Source organism: Parasteatoda tepidariorum, chromosome 4 (assembly GCF_043381705.1).
Source record: "Parasteatoda tepidariorum isolate YZ-2023 chromosome 4, CAS_Ptep_4.0, whole genome shotgun sequence".
In the NCBI taxonomy this organism is placed as follows: Eukaryota; Metazoa; Arthropoda; class Arachnida; order Araneae; family Theridiidae; genus Parasteatoda; species Parasteatoda tepidariorum.
The window spans coordinates 35,744,920-35,770,775 of record NC_092207.1 but is presented as its reverse complement, the minus strand read 5'-3'; the positions used below and the strand labels follow the sequence as shown (position 1 = coordinate 35,770,775).

Genomic DNA, 25,856 nt, shown 5'->3' with positions numbered 1-25,856 from the left:
GTATATACAAACGAATCCTTAGAAAAAGAAATAGTCTCTATAATGCTATGACGTCCGATGAGGACCTCAAGACTTCCGGTAACGTTCATTTGTTTTTTTAGGACAGATGGTGAATAAATTGTCATAATGATGGACTTTTACGAATATGTATAAAGTCTAAAAGTATTTAAAAATATCTGGCTAACAAAAGCATGAATAAAAGAAACAAAACATACCAGATAAATAAAAATTAGATAAATTAAAAATAAAAGTAGGAGGCAATTCGATGGAACATTAGAAAGTTGTTGATTTATGAAGAGATGGTTTTTGTACTGTGAATTTGAGGTTTATACTAACCCGTTACGGGTATTTTTATTTTATTAATTTATGTGTGGTTGATAAATAAATGTGCCTTTTTTTTATTAAAAAAAAAATAACTGTTTCTTAATATAGCTTGATTCATATATACATAATGCACCATTATACCTTCAGTTGTAGTTCTGCATAGCATGCATTGAAATCTCCTGCCAGCATCAATAAACTGCATGAAGGGGCTCATGTAGGCTCTGCACCTATGGCACCTTACAGGACCTTCTTCTCCTGGATTTACAATGGGAGGATGATGCTGCGCACAATATGATTGAAAGAACATTAAATATTATATCAGGCAAAAAAAAAATAATAAAAAATTGTATTAATTCTTTCTTGCAAAAGACAAAGAAAATTCTACAGAATTTTTCTATAATAGGCATTCAATAGGAATATATTCAATAGAACAATAGGAACAAGAACTTACTTCATCAACATGGGGTAGAGCGAGTGGGCTTACTATAAGGGAGAACGGGACATTAGTTTGCTTCAGCATATCAGCAGTTGTAGGCACATTGTAAATAGTAGATCTAATGTATCTAGGACTACAAAAACCTAAAACAAATAAAATATGATATAAACCTACTTGTAAAGTAAAATACATACTGGATGTTTAAAAATGATTGTCTTAAATTTAAATTTTTTTGAATTAACTGCAATGCAGAAGGTGAAAAGAAAATCATACAGGGCATTCAATTAATTTTGAAATCAGAGAGAAAGAAATATGCAGTAGAAATCGGAGGAATCATTATTGAGATCGATCAGAGCAAAAAAAGAGATTAAATTCTTTAAAACCACTTACATCTTAATAATTTATTTAAAACCACCATAATAATTATTAATAAATAACCTTATTAATAAATAACATTAATAATTTATTTTTTTTCAGATTTTAATTTCTTTTTTGATTTGAACAGCCTTGATGAATCTGTTTTGAGCCATAATATTTTACTTTAGCATTAATTAGAAAACCCCCAATATTAATATTTTTTCACTTCATTTACTACAATATTCTGAAAACGACATTTAATTACTGCCTACAGAATACCAATTATTTACACAAATATTGTCAATTATTTAACATAAATATTGCCAAATAAAAAAGGATACCAATTTAAGGAATTTCAGATTTCACTTTAACTAAATTTATACTAATACCAAAAAAATATTTGTTTAATAATACTGTGATATCTACAATTGAAAAATCGAAATTGTGAATATTTCAATTGAAAAATCAAAACAATTATAACATGCTACAAATTATGGAATTTCATAGGAGAGTCGGACAAAAAGTTGCTACTTAATTTTGCATTAGTTTCATGAGATCTGAATGAATGGTATTGCTCCCACATAATATATAAAATTAAAATTACATTTTTTACACCCTTAAGATAGACCTGTGATTACAAAATAGAAGAAAAAGATGAAAAATGCGAGAAAAAGATTGAAATTAAAAAAAGACTATTTTGTGTGCAGCAAATTTAAACACTAGCAATATTTCTGTTTAAATTCTATTTCATGGGGTGTTAAGTAAAAAAATTGACACTATATTAAGAGCAATTTTTAACTTATTACAGCAACATTAATATATCACATTAAAAACACAGCGTTTGAAAATTTATGTTATCGAAATTAAAAGGCAGAAAAGTATTAAAATTAACTTTACATAATTTACAAAAAGCTTAAAATAATATTTTTAAATTTAAGATTGACAGAGCAGAAAATATAGCATATTTTTTGTAGCTAAGCTTCAATTAAATAAGATTATACTACTATGTAAAAGAAAGTATTAAAATAAATAGAAAACAAATCATTTACAAAACAGACCATAAAAATCTCAGTTCAATTGACATACTATAATTGTTTGAGTGATCAACTAATAAGCTGCATTGAAAAATATAAATTAGCAGTACAGCATCTGATCTCATATTTTTATCAATATCTTTGGCTTTAGCATTTTATTTCACAATTTTTTAAACCTTAAAAAGAAATTCGAAAAAAAGTTTCTGCTATACATTTTGAAAAGTGTAGAATAGGAACTTATATAAACGTTATTTTTTTTAAACATCATTGAATCAGAAACAAAAATATTTCTCTTAAAGAAATATTAGAAAAAGAAGAAAAGTAGAGAAAGAAGTAGAATCTTATGCCCACAAAGATTATTTTTACTCTTACTAAAACTTTTAAGAGTTGTAACCAATCTAGTGCTTGAAATACTCACTCAGCAATCCTGCTATTAGTATTATTAATTCAAGAGAGTTCAACTTTTAATATTGCTCTGCATAAACAAGGGAAAATAATTCAGAATTATTTAAAAAAACAAGTTCTGTTGATAAAGTTTAAAGGTTACAGATATTAAGATTAATACAAGTGATTACTCTAACAATAAATTTGATAAAGGTTTTTTTAAATTTTTCAGACAGTTATTTCAAGAAAAAAAGTTATTCACATGCACCATAAAAATAAATGGTATAAGCTAGAAAAATTTATAAGAAATTTTAACAATTTAAATGCATCAACAAATTTTTAGATCTAAAGTTTGAATATTATCTTTTCAATCGTGGTGTTGATCATTATAAAACTAAAATACAGATGGTGCTATGAAATCAATCATGAAGGGAAAAAAAAACTGTTTCACGTCTTGTCATAAGAATAAAATTTGCCTATTCAAAAAATTCAAGAAAAAAATGTTTTACCATCATCTGTAACAGTAAAATTGGTTGTTACTAGAGGAGGTACCAGCCCCCTTTGGGCAGTAGAAAATGGACAACTTCTTGTCTTCTGATCATCTTCAATAACTTGAATCTAAGAAAAAAAAATATTTTCAATGATTAGTGAAAATATATCGTATTTGCTATAAATAAACTGTTTGGATTACTGATTATATAGATATTCTACTTAAATGGTTAGTTAATAAAATGCTATTCATTAAATATTTTAATTAGAAGCTATATAACATCTTCATAAATCTGTAAATAATGCTGTTTTTAATAAAATCAAATGGTTTTAACCCAAAATTATAGTGCAACAATACTACGAAGATTAAACAAAAATAAATAAAACTTATTTTTAAAAAAAAGACGTTAATTAAAAATAAGTTCATTTTAACCAGATTCAATTTATATTGCCGAAAATTACTTTCCTGACTGCTATATCAGCGACAAATCACAACACTGACATGATCACTGTGTCGATATCTGCGTCTTAATTAAACTAAATTTCAAATTAAAGCTATTCTCTTAAAAAATATAAATATTCTATATTAGTTTAGAATATAATAAGTTATGAAAGTAACATAGAATCTTTTTAAAAAGCTATTTTAAAGCCAACTTAGCAAACAATCAAATTTAACAAAGAATATTTAACATCAAACTAACTTATTTATTTTAACATTTCAAGAAAATACTGAGATAAAAATTCAAGCAAAATATATAAAATTTTGCTCTGATAAACTTTTTTTTTTAAAAAATTATTTAATATACATTATTATTTCTTTAAATAAATTACTCACTAAAAAGCTTGATTACTGCAGAAACTTTAAGAAGCAGTTATAAGACAAACAGTCATGTTAAAATTAAATAAAATCATAACTAATTTCAAATCTACGAGGATCCAATAAAATAAAAAAAATGATAAAATTAAATTAGAATGGAAAAGCTATTTTTATTAAAAAATAAATAACTGATCTGAAAACAATAAAATAAGTCTAAATTTTGAAAATTCAATAATTGCTATAATTTTGTATGCTTTAAATCGATTTTCCATTAGAATTTACAACTTGTAACTTACACATTTTGATATTACAAGCCTTAAAAATTGAGACAATTAAGATATTTTTAAAAAATTAAGACCATACCATAAATTTTAAATAGAAATAACAGATACTATTATACTTTATGTTCATATAGACTCTAAAATCAAACCATAAATACAAATAGATTCAAGTGTTAACTTACTGGACTAGGCATATGGTCTGGATCTAATCTCCTAGTTTGCGCTGGAGGTTGAGGAAGTGAACCTACTCTGTTCTGTGGAGGATAAGAATTATTCTGTGGAGGATAAGAATTATTCTGTTGACCAAACTGAGAACCAGATGTACCCATGTGGTTTCCAGAAGCAGGACTCGGAGATGATGAAGCGGGAGGATAACGTGCATGCATGTTCGAATTTGAATGAGGAGGATACTGATTATTAAGTGCATAAGCCGGGCCATTTTCTGCAGTGCCATTTACATAAGGCGCTGGTTGTCTTTGAGGAGGATACTGTTGATTTGAACTATTATTCATATCAGCACTTGGCATTTTGGGCATAAGAGGTTGATTTAATGCCTCTGAAGAGTGAGGTGGTAATGTTCGTTCTGTATGTTGCATCATATGAGGATATGCAGAGTTGTGAGGTGCAGGGGGCATAGACGTTTCTGGAGGAGGATAAGGAGATGCTCTTGCATTAACAAAAGAGTTTGGGGGCATATTTTTTACATTATTATCAGGGTGGCCACTGGGTGGAGGGGGCATTCTAGGCTGGTTTTGTTGCCAATATTGCTGCTGAGATGGCATGTTAGATCCTTGAGAAAGAGGCAATTGAGGTGCACTATTTGGAAGTCTATGGTTGGGTTGCATGTTAGTTAATAGGGGATGGTTTTGATTTTGTGAAAGGTGTAAAGCATTGAAATCATGAGCCATCTGCGGGAAGGGAAAAAAAAGGCAATTAAAATTATGTTTAACACATTTGGAAAATAAACTACGTATTATTATAACAATGATTGCTTACAAAAAGTGTTATTTTGTTAAAATATAAAATTATTGGATAATTTTTCCATAAATTGTAAATAAAAGTTATTATTTTATGTTATTTTTACATAATATATAAAAAAAATATTTTTTAAATATTTTACAAATGAATACACACATATTGCGGAATATATAATTTGAACACATATATACGGAGTATCTGCTACATTTTAGATTTTTAAATTCCTGACTAATTCCAAGAATTTTTGTTGACTTAGCGAAGTTACCATTTTCTCCGGCAAAAACACAACAATAAATTTAAAGAAGCATTATAACAACATTAATTGAAATGTTAGGTATAACCAAAATTGTTAAACTCTGCATCTTCATATTTATAGATTTTAAATTTAAAAAAGAGGGTAACGAAGGAGTGGAAGCAATAAAATAGCTGAAAAAAACACAAAAGCAAATAATTTTTTTGTCCCTTTTTTCCAAAAGAATTATATTCTAAAGATACTTTTCCTGTTCACCGGAAAGGAAAGAAATACTTATGATTTTTCTGTTCTCACTTCGGAATAAAAAAAATAGCCAATGACTGGCTTGCTTCAGCTAGAATTTGAAATTGATTAAAAAAAATAATAAAAAAATAACAAAGATTCTGAAATCACAGTAGTTTAAAAGATAATTCGCACTAGAAATGATATCTTTTCTTTAATTTTTTGAAAGAACATGATAATACATTTTATCTTTTAATAAAATATGACTGAGTGGGGATTTTGCTACAAATTCAAATATTCGGAACACTTAAAATTCCATTAACTTAAAATTCCATTTCCATTTAAAATTCCATTTCAAAAATTAGATTTTTCGCCGACCTAAATCCATGACTTTCCATGATCTTTTCTAAAAAATAGTTAAAATCATGACATTTCATGACAAATTTTGTTTAATACCGAAATTTATGACTTTCCAGGTGCGCAGATACCCTGTATATAATTTGAAGTGACAGTAATCTTAAATTTTCTATGCAATTTAATTTTAAAATCAAAGATTTTATAACTTAAGTGAAACAAGACCAATTTATACAAAGGATAATCACATAACTTTTTACACAAATATAAATAGCACAGTGCAAATAAAGTGTATATATATCTAAAGTAATAAGTCACACTTTTTGAAGGTGACTATTTTAAATCAAAGGTATCTAACATTTATTTTGAGATAGGTACTTACCTATCTAAACTAGATCTAAAGAATTATCAATCAGTTTTATTATATGTATAAATTTACTTCAAATCAATTAAAAGAAATCCCAAATAGAAACAAAAGCAAGTTTTGATATAAAGTTTTACCAACAGAAAAATAAAGTAGAAATAAATGTCATCTTTGTTGTCTAAAATGTCAGGTAGTGGAGAAATGAAAAATCATACTTATTTGTGTTTTATTTTATAATTTTAGATAAATTTCTTCTACAAAAATCTACTACTGCCTAAGTAGATTTAATAATGTAATTATTAAGATTTAATAATGTATCAAGCCAAGCATAAGAACCACAAACCAACCATAAGAATAAGCTAATCACTTAAAAGCTATTGGCGTCAATTTTAAGAAAAGTTAATTTTTCTCTCACCTGATTATTTATCATATGGCTTGGAGGCACTGAAGCTGATTGCACTTGGGAATTACTTTGGTTACAGTTCTGACCAGGAAAATGGCTCCCAGGGCCATTTTGTGTACCTGCATTGCTATATGGACCTGAAATATTAATTGTTTTCAACACTAAAATTAATTTTAATTGAAATAATTTTTAACAATAAAATATGCTCCAAAATTTATGAGTTCTGCTTTTTTTTTTTTGTGAAGTAGGTCTCCAACTATTTAATTTATTCTAGAAGTGCAGAACATGTCAAATCATACAAACAAAACTTGAGAGAAATTTAGACAGCCCTAGGGAAATTTTCAGTTTATTTTTTATAACAATTGCAGCAAAATTTTTCATTGCAAGAAGATGAAATAATTAAGTTGAATAATAAATAAGAGAAAAAATAATGAAGTTGACCTTCACTGAAAGTTCGGATAAACTTGATCTTCCAGCTAGATTATTTCAGCATTTCATACCACTCATTCATTTTAGAGAATGACTGGCAAATTTTTCTTACACTTTTTTTTCCTTCCCACCAGCAACAACAGAAAGAAAGAGAGGGGGAATTGTACTTCAATCGATCATTGTAAAAGAATATTCGCAGGGCAATTGCAAGCAGGAAATTTGTCAACGGCTTCTTTGGTTGAAAGGCAGAACATATGTTGAGCCTATTATTACATTTTTGCAATTTGTTTTAAACCTGCATTGTTAATTCTTGAAATTATTATTGGTCTCAAATTATGAAAATAGATTGCTACAAAAGATAAAAAGACGAAGAGTAATAATGAAATTTTGGAGAATCAATCCTCAAATAGAATTTTCAAGTTCAAATAATAATATATATATATATATATATATAGGCCACCTTGTCTGATACACTGCACATACCAAAATGAAATGTTTTATATCATAAACTCAGCGAAATAACGGTATTAATGAATGACAAAAAGGAAAAGTTCATTAATAAGAGGTAATAGCTCATAAGTAATAAATAGTTCATTAAGTTTCAAGAATGTTTTAAGGAGAATAACAATGAAAATGTTTTCAGATGAATAACAATGAAAATTGAGATCTATTTACAATTTTATTTTCATTAATAGTTTTTTTTCTTGAAAAAAATCAACAGTCAGTTATTATATTTTGAAAACATTTTTGCAAAACACACAAAAGGAACAATGAAAGTAAATTTGGTTCTTAATATTTCCATTAATGAATTAGCACTTATATGTTTTTTTACATAGTCTTGTAAGTCATTTAACAAAATTTCTCTTTTTTTTTTTGTAATTTATGAAGCTTTACTTTTATATCACACAGATTCTTTGTCTCCGGACACGTATATTTGAGCAAGAGAACAATCACAAACATTTTTCAGTAAAGTTTCAAAAAGAAATTTCTTTCATTCATAAACTCTGATACCAAAACATTACCATTTTATACTCAGCGAATAAAAATGGAACTATTGCTTTTATAATACAAATCATAACTTTTATTAGCAATACAATATCCAAAAAAAAAAAAACATTTATTTTAAAAATTATATGAGATTTTTTGTTATTTTTAAAAAAAACTCAAATGTGCATTATCGAGCAGAGATGGCTCAAGAGATAGAGAGTTCACCTTGCAATGAGGTGAACAGGGTTTGAAACCCAGCGATGGCTGGTCGAATTCCGCATCCGGTTTGCACTGACCACAGTGCTGATGCGAAATATCCTCAGTGGTAGACGGATCATGGATCTGAGTCCCCTTGCCATCAGGCTAAACGAATTTTGTGGTCTTCCTCTCCATGTAAAGCAAATGTGTGTTAGTTCCATCAAAAAAAGTCCTCCAAGGAGGCAAATTTCTCCCAATACTTGTTCTGGGAATTCTCTTGTCTTCTGGATAAGGTTCAAAATTACAAAGCTATGAAGTTGAACATTAGTTGTCGTAAACCCAAATTTGGGACGTCTGTTCAATGACAGTTATAAAATTAAATGCATCCGATTCTTATCAATTCTTTACAAAATCAAATATAAAGAAAAAATCAATCACCTGGTCCTCCACCTTGCATTTCATAGTTGTTATAAGGACTTTGAGGAGAAGGCTGCTTATAGAGTGGCGGCCCAAAAGAGCCAGGAGCACCCACTGGACCCCCGTACTGCGGATTCATGCTGCTCTGAAATATAAATTTTTAAAGCATTCAATCAAAATTAGCAATGAAGAAAATAATTAGCAAATATTCTTATTTATCTATATGGATTTTCACTGAATTCCATTTTTATTTGGGTTCCGGAGAACCCAAAACTCATTGAAAAGTTGGGTCCATCGAAATAAAAATGGGATTCTGAATTAAAAATTTCTTTTAATCAGATTAAAAATTTCTAAAAAAGTCAGTAATGTTATATAAAAGTGCATCATAGAGGAAAATCATTTAAAAAATAATCTTTATATTCAATAAAAATAAAATATAAAAAGCTTATAATGATCAGTGATTACATTTATTTGCTATAAGTGCGTTAAAAACGCCAAAAATTATGAAAAGGCATGAGAAACAAAGATAGCTAGAAGCAAATTTGTAACAAAAATTCAAATTTATTAATAAAAATTTTCTTTTCTTTATTAGCAGATCAAAGAGAAAATTGAAATAATTCTCAATATCATTTTACATAGCTTTTTCTTGAAGCAGGTGAATGATTTCTAATTTTTTTTTTTCCTTTGAAATTATTTTATTTTAAAAATAGAATGTGAAATGTCAATATGAAAGAGTGAATGAAAATGTGAAATAAAACTATGAATAAATATTAATAGATAGATAAAGTGAGAGAGAATTCATATTTTAAATAGGGACCCTTGAGTAAAAAGGGACCGAAATTCTGAAGTCTTCGGTCTTAAAGACCAATAGTTTTCAAAGTTTTTAATGGAATTACTGATTAATAATCTAGTATTTTTTCTTTTCTTTTAATAATTTCCTTATGATACAATAACACTATCTTTCTCTTCATCTTTCTCTTTCAAAATCACAGACATTAATTATTGAGAAAATTCTACAATGTATAAATATACAATACAATTAGTAACATTTTAAAACTTTCTTTTGCAATCATATTGAAAACTAGAAATGAATAAGAAATTTTAAAAAAAAAAAAAGCTGACTAAACAGATTGTTTCGGCAATTAAATAAATGAGCTCGCTTGAAATGCAGGAATTACTATTAATTACATAACAGACATTAAAACGTGCATCAATGGAAAACTATTGCACACAAATTTCCATTAAATTATAAAAATTTCTCAATGTGTAAAAATTTTGCTAACTAAGCAATATTAATTGCTTAATAATACACAAAATTATCATAACTGGAATTATTATACCCATTAGCTTAACACTAGCAAAGTGTGACTAGCAATTTTAACGATATTTCTAACTACTTTTCAACTTATATTAAAAGGTTTCTTTCTAATATGAATTTCTAATAAAATCTATAAAAACGAAATGCTTGAATTTGCTTATTTTAATAAAATATATGATAAAAGCTTAAGTGGTAAAAGGAGTTTATTTTTTCTTGCAAGTAGATACTTTTGAGATTTTGTATGCGTGCGAAAGCATTTTTTAAAAAATTAGCAATATAACTTGATTTTTTGGCTTTACAAGAATAAAAAACACAGAAAGATTTCCGTATTATGATCTACAACAAAATAATTGCCAAGTCTTCACAATTTCTGGGCAATGGCCCACTAGAAACTGAAAAAAAAATAAAGCACAGAAGGGGACCAACTCAAAGGGTTTAAGTCATAGCCACTATCAAGCAAACCTCTGCATGTTTTTTTTTATTTTTTAATTGCCCATTTAAAGCTCATTTCACACCTTGGCCATTGCAGCTAGCCTGATAGGTCACAATATGAAAACAGGGATATTTACGTATCATGATCCGTCATGGCAAATACAATCGCCCAGGTCCAATAGATTTTGAACTTGCAAATTTTACAACAAAAAAAAAAACAAACAAAAAACTTGTATATGTTTGCCAGGGGGTGGTTACAAGTTATACCTGAGTTGGTCCTTCTCAGTGACATTTTTTTTTTCTTCTGTGATGCTTCTTTTTTTTTAAGTTTCTTGCGGGACTGCAGCAGGAAAGTTGCCAAGACTTGACGATTATTCTGCCACACATCCCTATACAGAAATCTCCTAATAACACCCCCCAAAACACTTCAATTTTAAATTATAATGAGCATAAGAGTTAATATTAGATCGAAACATGAAAGTTACTTATCTACAATCTTATCTATGCACTTTGTCATAAACATCCGAAAACAAACAAAAAAAAATTCTTGCAGAAATAATTTAAAATTCTTATAATTCATTTATAACTTTAAAGATAAATTAAGCTTGCAGTTCTTAAAAAAATTAATTTAAAATTTCACATAATAATTCAAACATATCACACATATAGTAAAATATTACAAGTCATTAATTTCAGATAGAAAAGATAAAACATCAAACATAAATAACAAAATAAACAATTGTTTACAAATGCAAAGCAATGGATATTCAGCAAATTTAATTTTAAAATCCGGTTCTTTAATTCCTTCTATGTCACAAATTGGTACGTCACTGCTATAACTGGATTATGTCAACAAAGCTATCACTAGCTTAAACACAACATTTTCTAAGATTATTATTTATTTATTTCTAAAAAATGCTAAATATTCTCCTTTTATTTACAACAATGTTTTTTTAATTGGACAACACAATATGCGATTGATTACTGATTTCATTAAAAATATGACACAATTCATTTCGATAGATAAGTTTTCCTTCTACTTTCAAGTTATTTCCTTGTATTGATTAAGCAATGCTACCACCCAAAGTTTGGCTTGTAAGAAAAATTAAAAGAGAGTCTTCATATGTTTACATATTTTAACTTAATTATGAAAATAAGGAGGAAGAACTACAATAAATGGAGTTCCTCTACAGATAAGGCGAGCGGTTTAAGCGATTTACTTACAAGGCAGTTATTGCGTCTTTATAGTTTATCAGTAAAGAATATTGAATGTTTTAGATACATGGGACAAATATAACGTAAATTTAATTAGTAACGTAAACAAATGTGACCCATAATAATCACAAGAAATACTTCGTGCCACGTAAGGTTGGGATCTGCGCAAACTCAATTTTTTTCACTTTTAATTTTCGAAGACCAAATATATTTAATTAAAAGTAGTGTGAAATATATAAAAAGGAAGGTGGTGGTGTAGTTAAAGAAAATGTTCATAGGTAACGCTCTGAACATTTAATATTTAAATTTTTCCACTAAGAAATGGTTTTAATGAACTTTTAAAAGCCATTTCATATTTAAATAAAATTTTATAAATTTATAAGGAAATTAAAAGCATCTAATAGAGGAAATATGAATTTATGATTTCAAAAATTATGCAAGATGCAGTGTCCTCTAGCGAACATTAAAGGCATGTAATCTCTAGCATTATTCGCATGTTATAAAAATAATTTTTAACCTCTAGAACGACCTGAGCCAACCCAACTTTAATTCGTCTTCGTATAGTCTCTTATGAATTAGTTATGGTTTCATTATTGTGTGTAGTTGGTGTAAGATTTCTAATACATACTACAAATGGATAATATTATTTCGTTCAAGATGTGCCCTCTAATGGATATTATTTCTTTCGTGCATGACTCAGAAATTTAAGTGTAGCTGTCATGGAGGAACCTCATACAACTTCACAGGTAAACATCATTCTGTCAAAATTGCTAGATTGAACATTTGTTTTCCTTTTTCCGTGATTGAAAAATATGCGTCACATAATTTTTTTTCACATAATAATAAATAAATATGATCTTATTTTGTACCGAAAACTATTTATTTATAATATATTACTCGTCGAAATTAAACATTTCATTTTTGTGAGGATTTCACTCTCAAAGAGAGTAACACTTGGTCTGCATACAGCAATACAAATTCCTTTCAATACTAATAATAAAGCCTTATTAAACTTTTTTTTCGTAAATAAATTATATCTCTATTGCAGTGTTCAAGAAAGGACAATTCTTTCAATTTAAATTTGAAAATGTCACTAGAGTATTAAGAGCGTTAAATTTTAGCATGTTTATTCTAATCGTTTTTTTTTTTTTTTTTTTTTAACTATGAATTCTTTTTGAAACAAAATTTGGTTTAAATCTTAAGACTACTAACTACTTGTGATAGAAATTTAATTAGAGTGGTCTAAAGGATCAGTAAGATTAAGGATATTACTAGTCCATATACACATTTTTACTAGGAAGATTTTTGTATAGATATCTATTATTACTTACGGATATTGTATAGATATTGTTACTTACGGGCACTGGCCTGGGTGATATTTATGTATCGTAATCTGAAATAACCAAGGCGTCGAATTGATTTGAAATGGGAAAAATTTAGGAGATTTCTGTATCTTGATCTGTGGCAGAATAATTCAAAGTCTTAGCAACTTCTGGGCAGCAACCCACGAGAAACTAAAAAATATTGCTAAAAGGGCGCGATTAGAAAGGTACGACTCGTAGCCGGCATACTTCTAAAAAAAAAATTTTTAATATTTCCAGTTCAAATTTAATTTGGCACCTAGGCGATTGTAGCTGGCGTGGCAGATCACAATAGGGAAATATCCCCAAAAAATTTTTTAAAAGAGAAACATGTAGAGTTGGCCTAGGGTGGCTATGAGTTATATCGTTAAGGTTGGTCCCTTTCTGTGATGTTCTTTTTAGTATCTTGCAGACAACTGCTAACTTGACAGAATAATCGCCAAGTCTTGGTGATACACTTCTGTCGCAGACCACGATACAGAAATCTTGGCCTGGTCTGTGTGTAACTTTTTTAAAAAAATAACAAAGGAACCAACTCAGAGAATAAAGTTCATAGCTACCTTTTAACCAAACTTCAACACATTTTTGCAGGTTTGAAATCCTAATGGTACCTTGCAGATTTTAGTTGAAGTGGGATATCTAGAGCCGATATAGGAATATCCCATTAACAATGGCCTATTTTTATGTCGAATAGATTTTATTATAAACGTTTATATTGAGAATTTAAATGAAAAATTACTATACAGATAATGTGTGCTATTTTGTGTACAAGAAGAAAAAGGAGACCAAAATATAGCCAAAAATTTAAAAACTCGTTTTCAATAATCTTATCTCAGTATTCCAGAATCAAAGGAACTAATGCTAATTTTGAGCCTTGCACTCTACATAAATCAAAACAGGATAGATAATAAATTGTGTTACCTAATAGTCACAGTTATGTATTGTAGTTTGATCCCAAGATACAGAATTTTGCTTGGGGGTCAAACACATAAAGTGTTTGTAGGAGTGGCGATGGTAACGAAAATAGTTCTATAATTTATTTTTACTCTTAATTTGAAGGGGAGAAAAGTATTAAATTTTTCATCTTCTGAATATTTGAAAAATTAAAAAGAAATCTCTGAACTTATTTTTAGCTAATCTGAATTTAAATTGATGTATGAATTTTTTCTGTAGTTCCATTAAAAATTAGGGGGAAGGGTCTTGTAGAGATTTTTATTATTGAGGAGAACAAAGACTGAGACATGTTTTACCAAGATACCCATATGTTGAGGCCTCTTTTCCTTTTCCTTAAATAGGTAACCTTTTTTATTTAAACTTTGGTTCTAGTTTTTTAAAACACTTAAGTGAGGTTTTTACCATTTGATTTTGTTCCAGGCACAATTTTACAATGCCATTGATTTCATAACCTAGTAGTGCTGTTTATATTTGATGTTTAGCTTTTGGCTTCAGTTTCTTAAAATTAACTTTCATTTGCAAGTGCTGCTGTATGTATGTCTAGTACTTATCTGTTGCTGGAGGGCCATAAAAAGTTTAAATTACTATTGTTACCTAAACTAAATTCAGTGATGCGACAGCTCATAGAGGGCCAAGGCCGCCCATCTCAGTTTTCTTGACCTTTGACTCTGGGGTACAGGAGCATATGTTCCAGAATATTGTTACCAATAGTGCTTACCAACACTCGTAAAAAGCATAATAAACAAGTTAATTTTGCCTTTTCCAATAACAAATTAATATTGTGGTCCCTTCGCAATTATAAAATAGTTAGATTATTAATAACTTGGCAAGAGTTTTTTTTTTTTTTTTTTTTAAATTTCATTTTGATCAGACCATGAATCTTATTCAAAGAACGGTAACAAATCAAAGAAGCAATAAGACAACTCAAAGCAAATTAACTATTTTTATTTTGTACAGAAATAAATAAAATAAGTATTGTATTTATAATTTGGTAAATATGTATATAAAATTTTATGATTTTTTTTCACTAGCACTCATAANCAGACACATAAAGTGTTTGCAGGAGTGGCGATGGTAACTAAAATAGTTCTATAATTTATTTTTACTCTTAATTTAAAGGGGGGAAAATATTAAATTTTTCATCTTCTGAATATTTGAAAAATTAAAGAAATCTCCGAACTTATTTTTAGCTAATCTGAATTTAAATTGATATATGAATTTTTTCTGTAGTTCCATTAAAAATTAGGGGGAAGGGTCTTGTAGAGATTTTTATTATTGAGGAGGACAAAGACTGAGACATGTTTTACCAAGATACCCATATGTTGAGGCCTCTTTTTCTTAAATGGGTAACCTTTTTTATTTAAACTTGGTTTCTAGTTTTTTAAAACTCTTAAGTGAGGTTCTCACCGTTTGATTTTGTTCTAGGCACAATTTTACTATGCCATTCATTTCATAACCTAGCAGTGCTGCTTATATTTGATGTTTAGCTTTTGACTTCAGTTTCTTAAATTTAACTTTCATTCGCAAGTGCTGCTGTATGTGTGTCTACTACTTATCTGTTGCTGGAGGGCCATAAAAATTTTTTAAATTACTATTGTTACCTAAACTAAACTCAGTGATGCGACAGCCCATAGAGGGCCAAGGCCTACTGTGCCGTCTCAGTTTTCTTGACCTTTGGCTCTGGGGTGCAGGAGCATATGTTCTGGAATATTGTTACCAGTAGTGCTTACCAACACTCGCAAAAAGCATAATAAACAAGTTAATTTTACCTTTTCCAATTACAAGTTAATATTGTGGTCCCTTCGCAATTATAAGATAGTTAGATTATTAATAAATTGGCAAGAGTTTTTTTTTTTTTTTTTAAATTTTATTTTGATCAGACCATGAATCTTATTCAAAGAACGGTAACAAATCAAAGAAGCAATAAGACAATTAAAAGCAAATTAACTATTTTTATTTTGTACAGATATAAATAAAATAAGTATTGTACTTATAATTTGGTAAATATGTATATAAAATTTTGTTTTTTTTTTCACTAGCACTCATTAAAAACATAATAAAATAGATAATTTTGTGGTTTCCAATAACAAGTTGCGGTCCTTTTGCGATCGTTGTTAATTTGAGGGAGGTTTTTTTTATTTTCATAATTTTTCATTTTGATTGAAACCTATTTAAATTTTTTGTAACTTTTTGTATGAATTTTTTTTTATTTGAATATTAACTAATTATCAATTGTTATAGAGAAATTTATTTTCTCTCAAGATTTTTATTTTATAAGCATGTGTATGGTTGATGTCATAAAAAAAGGAGAGATTAGATGTTGCTTAACATTTATAGTCTTAACATTAAAACCTAATACAAGAAAATATAAACCATTCTCTATTTGAATTGTTATAAGTCTCATTACAAGTAAAATTATTTCTCATTTATTTCTTCGTATTTTATCTTGGGTTACATACTCTGTATTCCTTTGGGTTTTTTTTTTTTTAAATGCACAATATTTTCAAATCCATGTAATTGTTTATTTCGTTATAATTGACACACAAATAAAATATTTGTTTTTTTGTGAAAAATATTCACTTTTAAGTAAAAAAAATGTCGAATGTGAAGCATTTAAAGTAGTTGGTGAGCGGATTGAGCAGGGAGTAGAACCTTCAAGTTTAAAATGAAGGATACGGAAATATTAGTTTTTTTTCCCAAGGTGTGATATAATTACAGGGTTACCACTCACTGAAAATCACTTAAAATAACAGGGAAAATGCAGTGAATTTTGTTTCTTATTTTTGTCTTTTAAAAAATGGTGATCACTCAAAGCGTTATCTATGGGATATTTAACCATGATATTTCAGCTATACTAAACTATGTAATTTACTATAGCATTATTTAAGTATGTTCAGCTGTTTTTCTAGCAATTAAAACTAATGCATATAGTTAGCCCAGTATAGTTCACACAAGAGCACAGTAATTGTTTCCTCTTAATATATTGTGTATAATATGTACAGGGAAAACACAGATAATTTTTTTTTCCAGATTTGTGTGGCAACCCTGTATTACAAATCTACGCTTTTCAAATACTCAGCTCCTTAAATGAAATATTTTTGACTCGCATTTATATGGAAAGAATTAGCAATTCTTAAAAAAAATTTACTCAAAATGAACCAAGACAAAGTTAACTATCAGCAATGTTTGGATGAATTATCAGATTAAATTTGGACTACCCCTACCACCTCCTTTATAAAAAACTTTTCCCACCCTTTCCGCAGTAAGCTCATTTTTTAACACACAATTTTTAAAGACATCTTTTTTTTTTACGATATCATTTTTTTTAACTAGTAATGAATTTTTTTTAAGTGAGCTATAAAAGTTTATGCTATGAGAAACATTCAGTGACGTTTGCTAATTTACATTTTCTTTAATTGAATCATGTGATGCTTAAAAAGGCATGAAATTAGTGAACCAATGAGTCATTTTTTAACCTTATAAATTTAAACTGATATTTGTGAATAAATTATGCTTCCTGAAGATTATAATAAATTTAAAATTCTCCAATGCTCGAATCCATTGAAGCAATTTAGAAAGAGAAAAATAACTTTTTTAATTATCTGAATAATTATGTATAGCATTACTGTTTCTCATAAAATTGTACTACTTTACAAATTTAACTTGAAATTTTTTTATTTTATGAGTGACATAAAAGAAAAATACAAGAGCACTTTGTTTAAATAGGTTTTGAAAGCTGTGTTCTATCTTTTAAGTATTTATTGAAGTTTGGTTATTAAGCCCCAATTACCTTTGTTAATCTAGACTAATTATAATATGACAGTACATGTGCATTGCGCACAGACTTAATAATTACAAGCAATTTATACTATAACAAAATAAAATTGTTTATTGAAAGAAAGTTATAGTATTTCTAATTTAAATCAATCTCTTGAAAAAAATATTCAAATTTATGAAAGTTAATGGAATTTTTTTTTAAATCCGCCTTTTTACCAACAAAAAAGGTATAAAAATTTTTTGTATAAAATCAAACAACCCTGTTGTATCAATCAAAATCTGTACACATAATTGTTTTAGCTTAAAACAGGTGCAAAAACTGTAACTGAACTTGAAAGAAAATTTAAATTGAAGGCTTACATACAAATAAAATAACCGATGTGGTTTGCGAAAACTTGTTTCAAAATTTTGTAATATTTAAAAAAAATCCAGTACTTGATGAATACTTGATATAATGAATTACGTTTCGTTTCCGTGATAATTCTTAAATAAAATCAAAGTTCTTAACATTACAAATTTCATGTGTCCGTGGAAACATGAAAAGATATTCTTCTGATGTAAACAGGTGTCCAGGATTTTGAATATCGATTTGCTATTCTGTGTTCTTTTATATAGTTATTGCTTTTACAAGAACAAGGAAAGAAAATAGTCAAATGGCTCAAAAAAAATTTCGGGTGTTTTTACTTTTTTTTTTTAATGCTAGAATAATCTGAAAATCTTAACTTCCTGTAAAGCCTTCACTGCTCCTTAAAATTTATGATTTTGTAGGTCTTTATTTTCTATATTTTTTTAATTAGGTATACAGCTGGTATTCTCAAACTGGTCTGCGAAACGTTTTCACTTGAAAGAATATAAAAGAAGAAACTAAGGAATACGTGAAAGAATACGCGAATAAAGAATACGTGAATCACGTGAAGGAAGACGTTATGGAAATATAAGCTTTCGGCATAATAATAATAAATTTTTTAAAAAAGTAATGGATTTATCTTATTTAAATAAAAACTAATAAGACGCGTGGTTCTAAAAATATTTACTTTCTAATTGACTAAATATAAATATTTTTTATTAAATATCGTTCTAATGAACGATATAGCTTTAAATGAATCAATTCCTATAAATTTTCTATCATAAACTACTATAGTGCTGCTACAATATTATATGTTCCATTTTACATATATATTTAATTTTTCACGCATACATAAATAGGCTAAATCAACTAATATTTGAGTCAATTTAGTATGCAGTAGATTTAGGCCTATACGGGTTCTAATTTTTGATGTGTTTGTTGTGTATGAATAATCTTTAATTTAGTACGGCATATCGGTATTTAGAAAATTTAGTAAAGTCACTGGTGCAGCGTTAGTCGAAAATTGACTTTTCCGATTACTCTAAATTTTAGTTGTTGTTCGTGGCCATCTTTTGTCATTATTCCCAATCATTCTATTAGCCTAATGGAAAAATCGCCTGCCGACTTCCTTTTTCCCCAAGTTGCAACATTGAACACGCATATGACCTTCGATCACTGAAAAAAAAGAGAGGCTATTATATGTTTTTTGTATTTAAAAAGTATAGTAGGTGATCGCGTCTGTAGAAAAAATTGAATGGAAAACTCGACACCCGTTTCTCTCTTTCCCTGTCAAATCATCCTGATGACTAACTTCCTGTTCCATTCACGCATTGCACGAGCTCTCATTAAAATATCATCCTCGATTGTGGTTCTATATCTATTCCACCCTCCTATTTTTATGGTGGATGAAAACTTGGACGTGACATATTTGGGTGACGGATTTTTGTCCCTTTGATCTATCCTCTGTGGAACCAAGATAACAAAATATGCACGCCTGCGGTGTTCTATTGGCAAATATTTGGTGGGGGAATGCTGAAAATTCCAATATTTTATTACATCCATGTGACATATTTTTTTTTTCCAAATATTTTATGTTATAGAAACTCTTGTTTCAAACAGCATTTGGTTTTAAAATCTCTAAAGGGTACCCAAAAAATGACCAAAATATCGATTTTTTTTTATTGCTTATAATAAAACTTCAAACTATTTCAAATGCACTGAAAACAATCATCTCTCTATCTACATTTTTTAAAAAGTTATTAATGGTATTAGTTCGCCCTAAAACAGAAACTTGCTCAGCAGACAGACTTTTAAGTGCTTTTTCTCATAGATGATAATTTTGTGTTTTAATCTTAATTAAATCCCTAAGGAATTTTTTTCTATTTAAGATAAAGCTTAGAAGTAAACTTTTTAATCTTAAGTATAATACACTTATTTAAACTGGGCATGGAATAAGCATTTTGTGAGGTATTACAATTTTTACAGCATGTTCTATATACCTAACAGGAATTTTTAACCTTTTTTTTTCTTTTTTTTTTTACAAAGTAATCTATAGAAATTGTTCTAATTGATATATCAACAAATGAATGCATAAAATTGTTAGGATGAATATTGTAAGCACTAAGGGAGAAAAATTGTTTTGAAAATATGTTAAAATAAAAAAGCCTTAAGGATTTAAAAATTTTGTATTTCTTCAATTTGTTTTTTAAATTTTAAAATAATTAAACAGTTTAACGATTTCTTGAAGATAAATTATTGATTATAAGTTAAGTGAGCATGAACGGTAGCAATTTTTGGTTTACAGTAATATTAAGTGTCAAACCTCTTTTGATTAAATTAGTAGGACCCTATTTCTAGTGGATCATTGACGTCTCCCTCTCCCCCCACCCATATTTTGATTATAAATATTTCAATCGGTCGGAAAAATTGAATGTCTCTTCAGAAATGTACAGTTTTGTGACTAATTTCGTACCTTTAAATATCATCTGCTCTAATTGAGTAGAATATTTGGAATCACCTTTTTAAATGATGTCCTCCATAACCGTTCCCCCGCTCCACAGCTACATTTAAAAGATTGCTGTTAACTCATTCTAAGCTTTCTGGAATCAAACTGATTATCACTGTTAGATTTCAAAAATCTTTCCGTATAGCAAGATTTAAACAGTTATGTAATTGTTATATTTTTGCAATGTTTTAAGTTACGATAAAAAAAAGTTTGTTTTGACGCCGGTATTTGGACGTTTCTGCAACCACGGAAATATTTCCATATTGCGTTTCTGAAACGTAAGTTACATATGGTGCTGTATGGCTATAGTCTTCCAATGTCTTACATCAATGAATATAGTAATGAGTATAGTAACTTTATTTTGTAATTTTATGAAGAATTCTTAAATAAAATATCACGTTAACGCTACATTCATGTCTTGAAGAACCGTAAATTTGAAAATAATCAATTACGAGATAATAAGAGAATAAGATAAGATTTAAATATCTCACTCCTTTTTTTTCCCCACCTCAAAGCGTTTCTATTCTAAATTTATCACTTCAGGCTTGCACACATAAATAAATTGCAAATTACACCCTATAATTTAGAATACAGTTTCTTTTAGAACGTATTACAAACTTGCCAACTTATGCTGTAACTGAAAACAAGTGGTAGTTAGATTACAATTGTCGGCAGAATTTCAATCTTCTATAAATTAAGCACGCCATGGTCTAATTATCATGCCTTTATGTGTTTAATTTTTTTTTTTTTTACATATATTGGTGGCCCAAATCATTTTAAATTAAATTTATTAATTTAGCGTATAAAGCGAAAACATAAAATTTGAAACCACTTAAAAAAAATATCTTAGGAAAAATTCGAGTAAGTTGGCAGCTATGAATTAAGATAAGCTCGTCAACCAACGAATGGTGCTCAATTCTCAAACATTCAAGAGTGGCCCATTCTCAAACTACCATATGGTGTTCGGTGGAAGAATTAAAGGGGACTATTAACGAGATTATTTTTAATGTTTTTGTTTTTTTTCTTTTCACTTTTTTTTTTAATCTGTAATTTAGGCATCAATAATCTACCATTTTGATCGCGTGTATAAAATTATTTAAAATATCAATAAACGCGAAATGATAATTTTTTTAAAAAAATATTTAATCATAAAAAGAACACTCGTTTATTAAAAAGTTGCTATAACATTTCCCATTATGCGTTTTTCAAATCAAAATAAAGTAAATTAATTTCATTAATAGAAAAATATGTTTCTTTAGTAAACATTGTAAACGTTTACAGCAGTTCTTTTTATTTTTTAATTTTATAACAATATAAAAAATAAATTCATATTTTTTTCGAATTCAACCGTCGAACATAAAATCTAATTTAAGATTATTAATGATAAAACTATGAAAAAATTTCGTTCTTTTTAAATATAACAAGTGTACAAAAATATTCTTTTAATGGTTCTCAATTCTCTTCATGTACTTCTTTATTTCTAAAGTCTCGATTCCGCAGGAGAAGGTTGATTATTTAGGGTTCCGTAGCCGAAAAAAAATTGGAAGCGTACTAGTCTAAGGAGTGAAAACGGAGAAGGAAAATTCCAATTATGCTTTTAAATTATTTTTATTTAATTTTCTCAAATTAACTGATGGGGAATATTTACTCTATTCGGAAGTTTCAAAATTATGTCAATACAAAAATAAACTAAACATCTGTTTAGATTTTTGATAAATATCTTAAAATAGACGTTACATTATAATAATTTTTCAGCTTCATCCAAATCGGTTTTCATCAGTTTCAACTGTACTATAATAAAATTAAATTTTAAAAAATCTAAAATCTGTCTACTGTTTAGTTGTGAAATCCAGATTTAAAACCACAAATAGCATCTAAAAAATACCAACACATTATCTAATGAACCAACCCCCTTTATTTTCCATTATTTTTGAAAGGTTTTTTTGTTGTGAAATAATACGATTTAGTATTATTTCAAAGAATGAGTACAAAAAATATATTTGCAAAATAAAAATTGAAAAATTAACCTAAAATCCGTGAGTAGCTAGGGTAGAGGCATCTTAATAAATATTTCAGTTATAGAACAATATGTCTTGATCATTTTTCAAATTGAGCCTGGATTATGGGACTTTCTTTCGCTTCTTAGATGCTTATTTCAGTCATTTTTTACTTGCTTATGCTACTTGACCGAAACCGATTTATAAATCTGTCAAAATGTTAGACATAAATAGTATATTTTCTATTGTCTAAGTCTAATTGCCTTTAATTGCCTCAGCGAATATTTTGATCGTTTCTCATCCCCGAATAGTCGCCACACAAATAAAAATTACAAGTTCTTAATTTGGATCTCCTTTATATTTTGATTTAAATACTAGATATTTTTATTTGTAAATGAAATTTTATTTTTTTAAATATCATTATACTAAATTCTTTATCAATCCGAAAGAAGAAAAAAAAAATTTTTTTTTTTCGTTATTGTCATCCTCCCTTACTCTAGCAAATTTCCTTACAAATATATTTATTTTTAATTTTTTTTTTTCAAATATTAGATTTTTTAAAAAAACTCTCTTAGATCTTTTCAACTGATTTTAAAAAATTTGTTATAATTAGGCGGAAAAAAATTTCCTAAAAATAGAAAATCTGAAGAATATAATTTCTGAAGTATATGTAAAACAAATTTCTTTAGTCGCAATATTTGTACATTATGCCGTAGCTGCAAATTTCTAACGAATTTTCCGTAAGATTTTATTCTAAGTTTGCATTTTAAGTGTTAACAAAATTTATACATTTATATCTTAGTTCTTAAATTTAACTTACAATTATTTTAACTTCACTGCTTGTAAATAAATTAAGCATGTTAATTTCGCAATTAAAGTGTTTAAGCTTTATCGAAATAAAATTTTAAAAAATATATTACTGCCTACAGTTGTATACAATATTATAAATGTATTTAATTCTACTCAAATTAGCTCGTACTTTAAAAATGCTACAACTGCAGAAGAAATATTTAAAGAAAATTATGACCACCCTTGTCTAAGAGTTATTTTTTAAAGTATTACATTAAAAATATGACACAAAAATTTATACGCTGAATTATAATGAAGTAGACGTAAAATTTTTGGAATTGAAATATAAATTTGTAGATGATTGAACAATTCTTAATTAAAAAAGATATAAAATGATTTCAATAATAATTTACATGCTCCATTGAAGAATAAGTTTTGTTGTGACTCATATTTACTAAAATGTCTCTTAGAACCTGCATTTACAAAGTGTTTCATTTATAAACTGAATCATTAGTCGTTACCAAGTTTGTAAACATAAGTTTGAAATTGCGACAGTGATTAATTACTTTAAATGCATTGAACTGTCAAAGTTGACCGACGGTCACAGGAGTCGCCAATCCCACGGTTATAGCTAGAACAGTAAAAATGCAATACAAGCAATCGAACTATATTTTAACGCACTAATACCATTTTATTTATATGAAAAGGATATCTTTTCTTAAAATTTTCTAAATTTTTTTTTTAAAATTCAAAAACTTGGTGGACGAGCATGTTAAGTAACATGGTAGTTTGAGTTAGTTTTTGTTGTTTTGAAAATATCTGCTATCTTTATCCATTATTAGTACAAGCAACTTGAGATAAGTAATTTTTTGCTAAGTTTTCTTAATTTTTTTAAATATATTATTAAAGTGTTTAGTGAGTTAATTAACACTTACGTGTTCCTAAACCTAAAGTTTCCAAAATTGTTGCTTAACACGTTCTTTCAATTAAGCTTTTCCACTCTGTGCGGTTTAAACCACTGAAGAACTAGTATAATATAGTACGTTCTTATAGGACAAAAAAAAAGAGCAATTCTTTATGACTTAAGTAAAACATTACCATTTAAAATTTGCTTTCGAGCGAAAGACGTAACATGAGAAAGCTATTAAGAAAAATTTTAACACTGGAAAAAAAATTGCTTTATTCATTTAAAATGGCCCTTTTAAAATATGAAACACATAATAATTCACCTATTTATGACTAAAAGCTTGTACGTTGATCTTTTTTTTTTAATTTTTTTTTAGTCCTTTAACGACTTGAAAGAACTAAAATTAGGTGAATCCGAAATTAATGAATGAAAAATAAAATTCCCGGTCATTTTTCAAGAATATCTTACGGTTCCTGCTAAGTTCATAAATAATTAATGCTGGACGCTTCAATCCAGTCTACTTGCTCTAAGCTAAAACGTGACACTCTTAACTATCTGTGTCAAGTTTCTTTGTAAATGTGAGCAAAAGTAGGGGGGGGGGGCACGATTCACGTTTGCGTCGCGCGTTTCTGTCGCGTGGTCCTATCAATTTATTATATTTTTATCATTAATAATGCAAAATTAATGCCCTTATTTTTATCCATTAATGAATGCCCTTATTTTATCTATCTATGAATGGTGTTAATATTTCAATAGTCTATCTGCAGGATTAGATACAAGAATTTCGTTTTTTATTGTATTTGAGAAAACAGTTTTGCGTGCTATTGTTTGTTTTTATTTACATTTCGCTATTTTATTTCATCTGTGTTTTTAGTTGCTATTTTTATTATTTGTATTTGGAAAATAATGGGCTAAAGAATTGTGTTGTAAGCAAGCTGAGTTATATGTTGCAAATGAATAACTCAAAGGAAAGAGTCAGGGGTCTGTCCAGACATTTTGTGAAAGGTCCATTTTTGTAAAATTGTGAAAAAATTACTCGTAATTTGTGAATATAAAATAAACGTTTAGTCACATTCTTTCAACCAGGTTTTGTGAATTAGTGCAAATAGGGCCCGTTATTGTAAAAAATCTTTTTCAAGGAGTTTTTAAATTGTAAATAGATACAAGATTATGCTCAACACTGTAAAATTATAATAAAAGAAATTAATAGAGATGCAACATACAAATATTTGCTATTTAGCCTATATTGCTGAACGCAGAATATTTATTTGGGACGAATAATGGAAGAAGCGTCTGCCGAAGACAAAACTTAGTTCGTTTACTTCCGTCTCTCTTTTTTTTCCCCTAGGGAAGGATTTTTTCGATTAACAAAACAATAATGAAGATCAATTTTGTGAAGGGTCCGATTAAAAGATAAATTTTTTTGTGAAATGTCCGATTTTAAGTTAAAATATTTTGTGAAGGATCCGTTTTTATGAAAAGAAATTTGTGAAAGGTCCGTTAACGGACCCAAATTTCTTCTAAACA

The 25,856-nt window shown here is 28.0% G+C and overlaps 2 protein-coding genes across 3 annotated transcripts in view; one reads left to right on the top strand and one right to left on the bottom strand.

Moving 5' to 3' along the window:
- The window catches only part of LOC107437882 (protein transport protein Sec24C), a 29,970-nt gene extending 18,023 nt beyond the window's left edge, over positions 1 to 11,947 (bottom strand). Inside the window, exons 1-7 of one of the 2 annotated variants that reach the window (XM_043049459.2) lie at positions 11,702 to 11,947; positions 8,749 to 8,872; positions 6,709 to 6,833; positions 4,305 to 5,030; positions 3,045 to 3,153; positions 776 to 903; positions 466 to 604 (exon numbers count right to left, since the gene is read on the bottom strand). In XM_043049459.2, the coding sequence (XP_042905393.1) occupies positions 466 to 604; positions 776 to 903; positions 3,045 to 3,153; positions 4,305 to 5,030; positions 6,709 to 6,833; positions 8,749 to 8,866 (1,345 nt within the window). In that variant the 5' untranslated portion in view covers positions 8,867 to 8,872; positions 11,702 to 11,947. Of the gene's footprint in view, positions 1 to 465; positions 605 to 775; positions 904 to 3,044; positions 3,154 to 4,304; positions 5,031 to 6,708; positions 6,834 to 8,748; positions 8,873 to 11,224 lie in introns of both variants that reach the window. The other variant, XM_043049461.2, reaches the window with a different exon arrangement.
- Positions 11,948 to 12,184: 237 nt separating this feature from the next.
- Positions 12,185 to 25,856, top strand: part of LOC122268941 (uncharacterized) — a 52,753-nt gene continuing 39,081 nt past the window's right edge. The window contains exon 1 of the mRNA XM_071179649.1: positions 12,185 to 12,438. Within this exon, the coding sequence (XP_071035750.1) occupies positions 12,412 to 12,438 (27 nt within the window). The 5' untranslated portion in view covers positions 12,185 to 12,411. The remainder of the gene's footprint in view (positions 12,439 to 25,856) is intronic.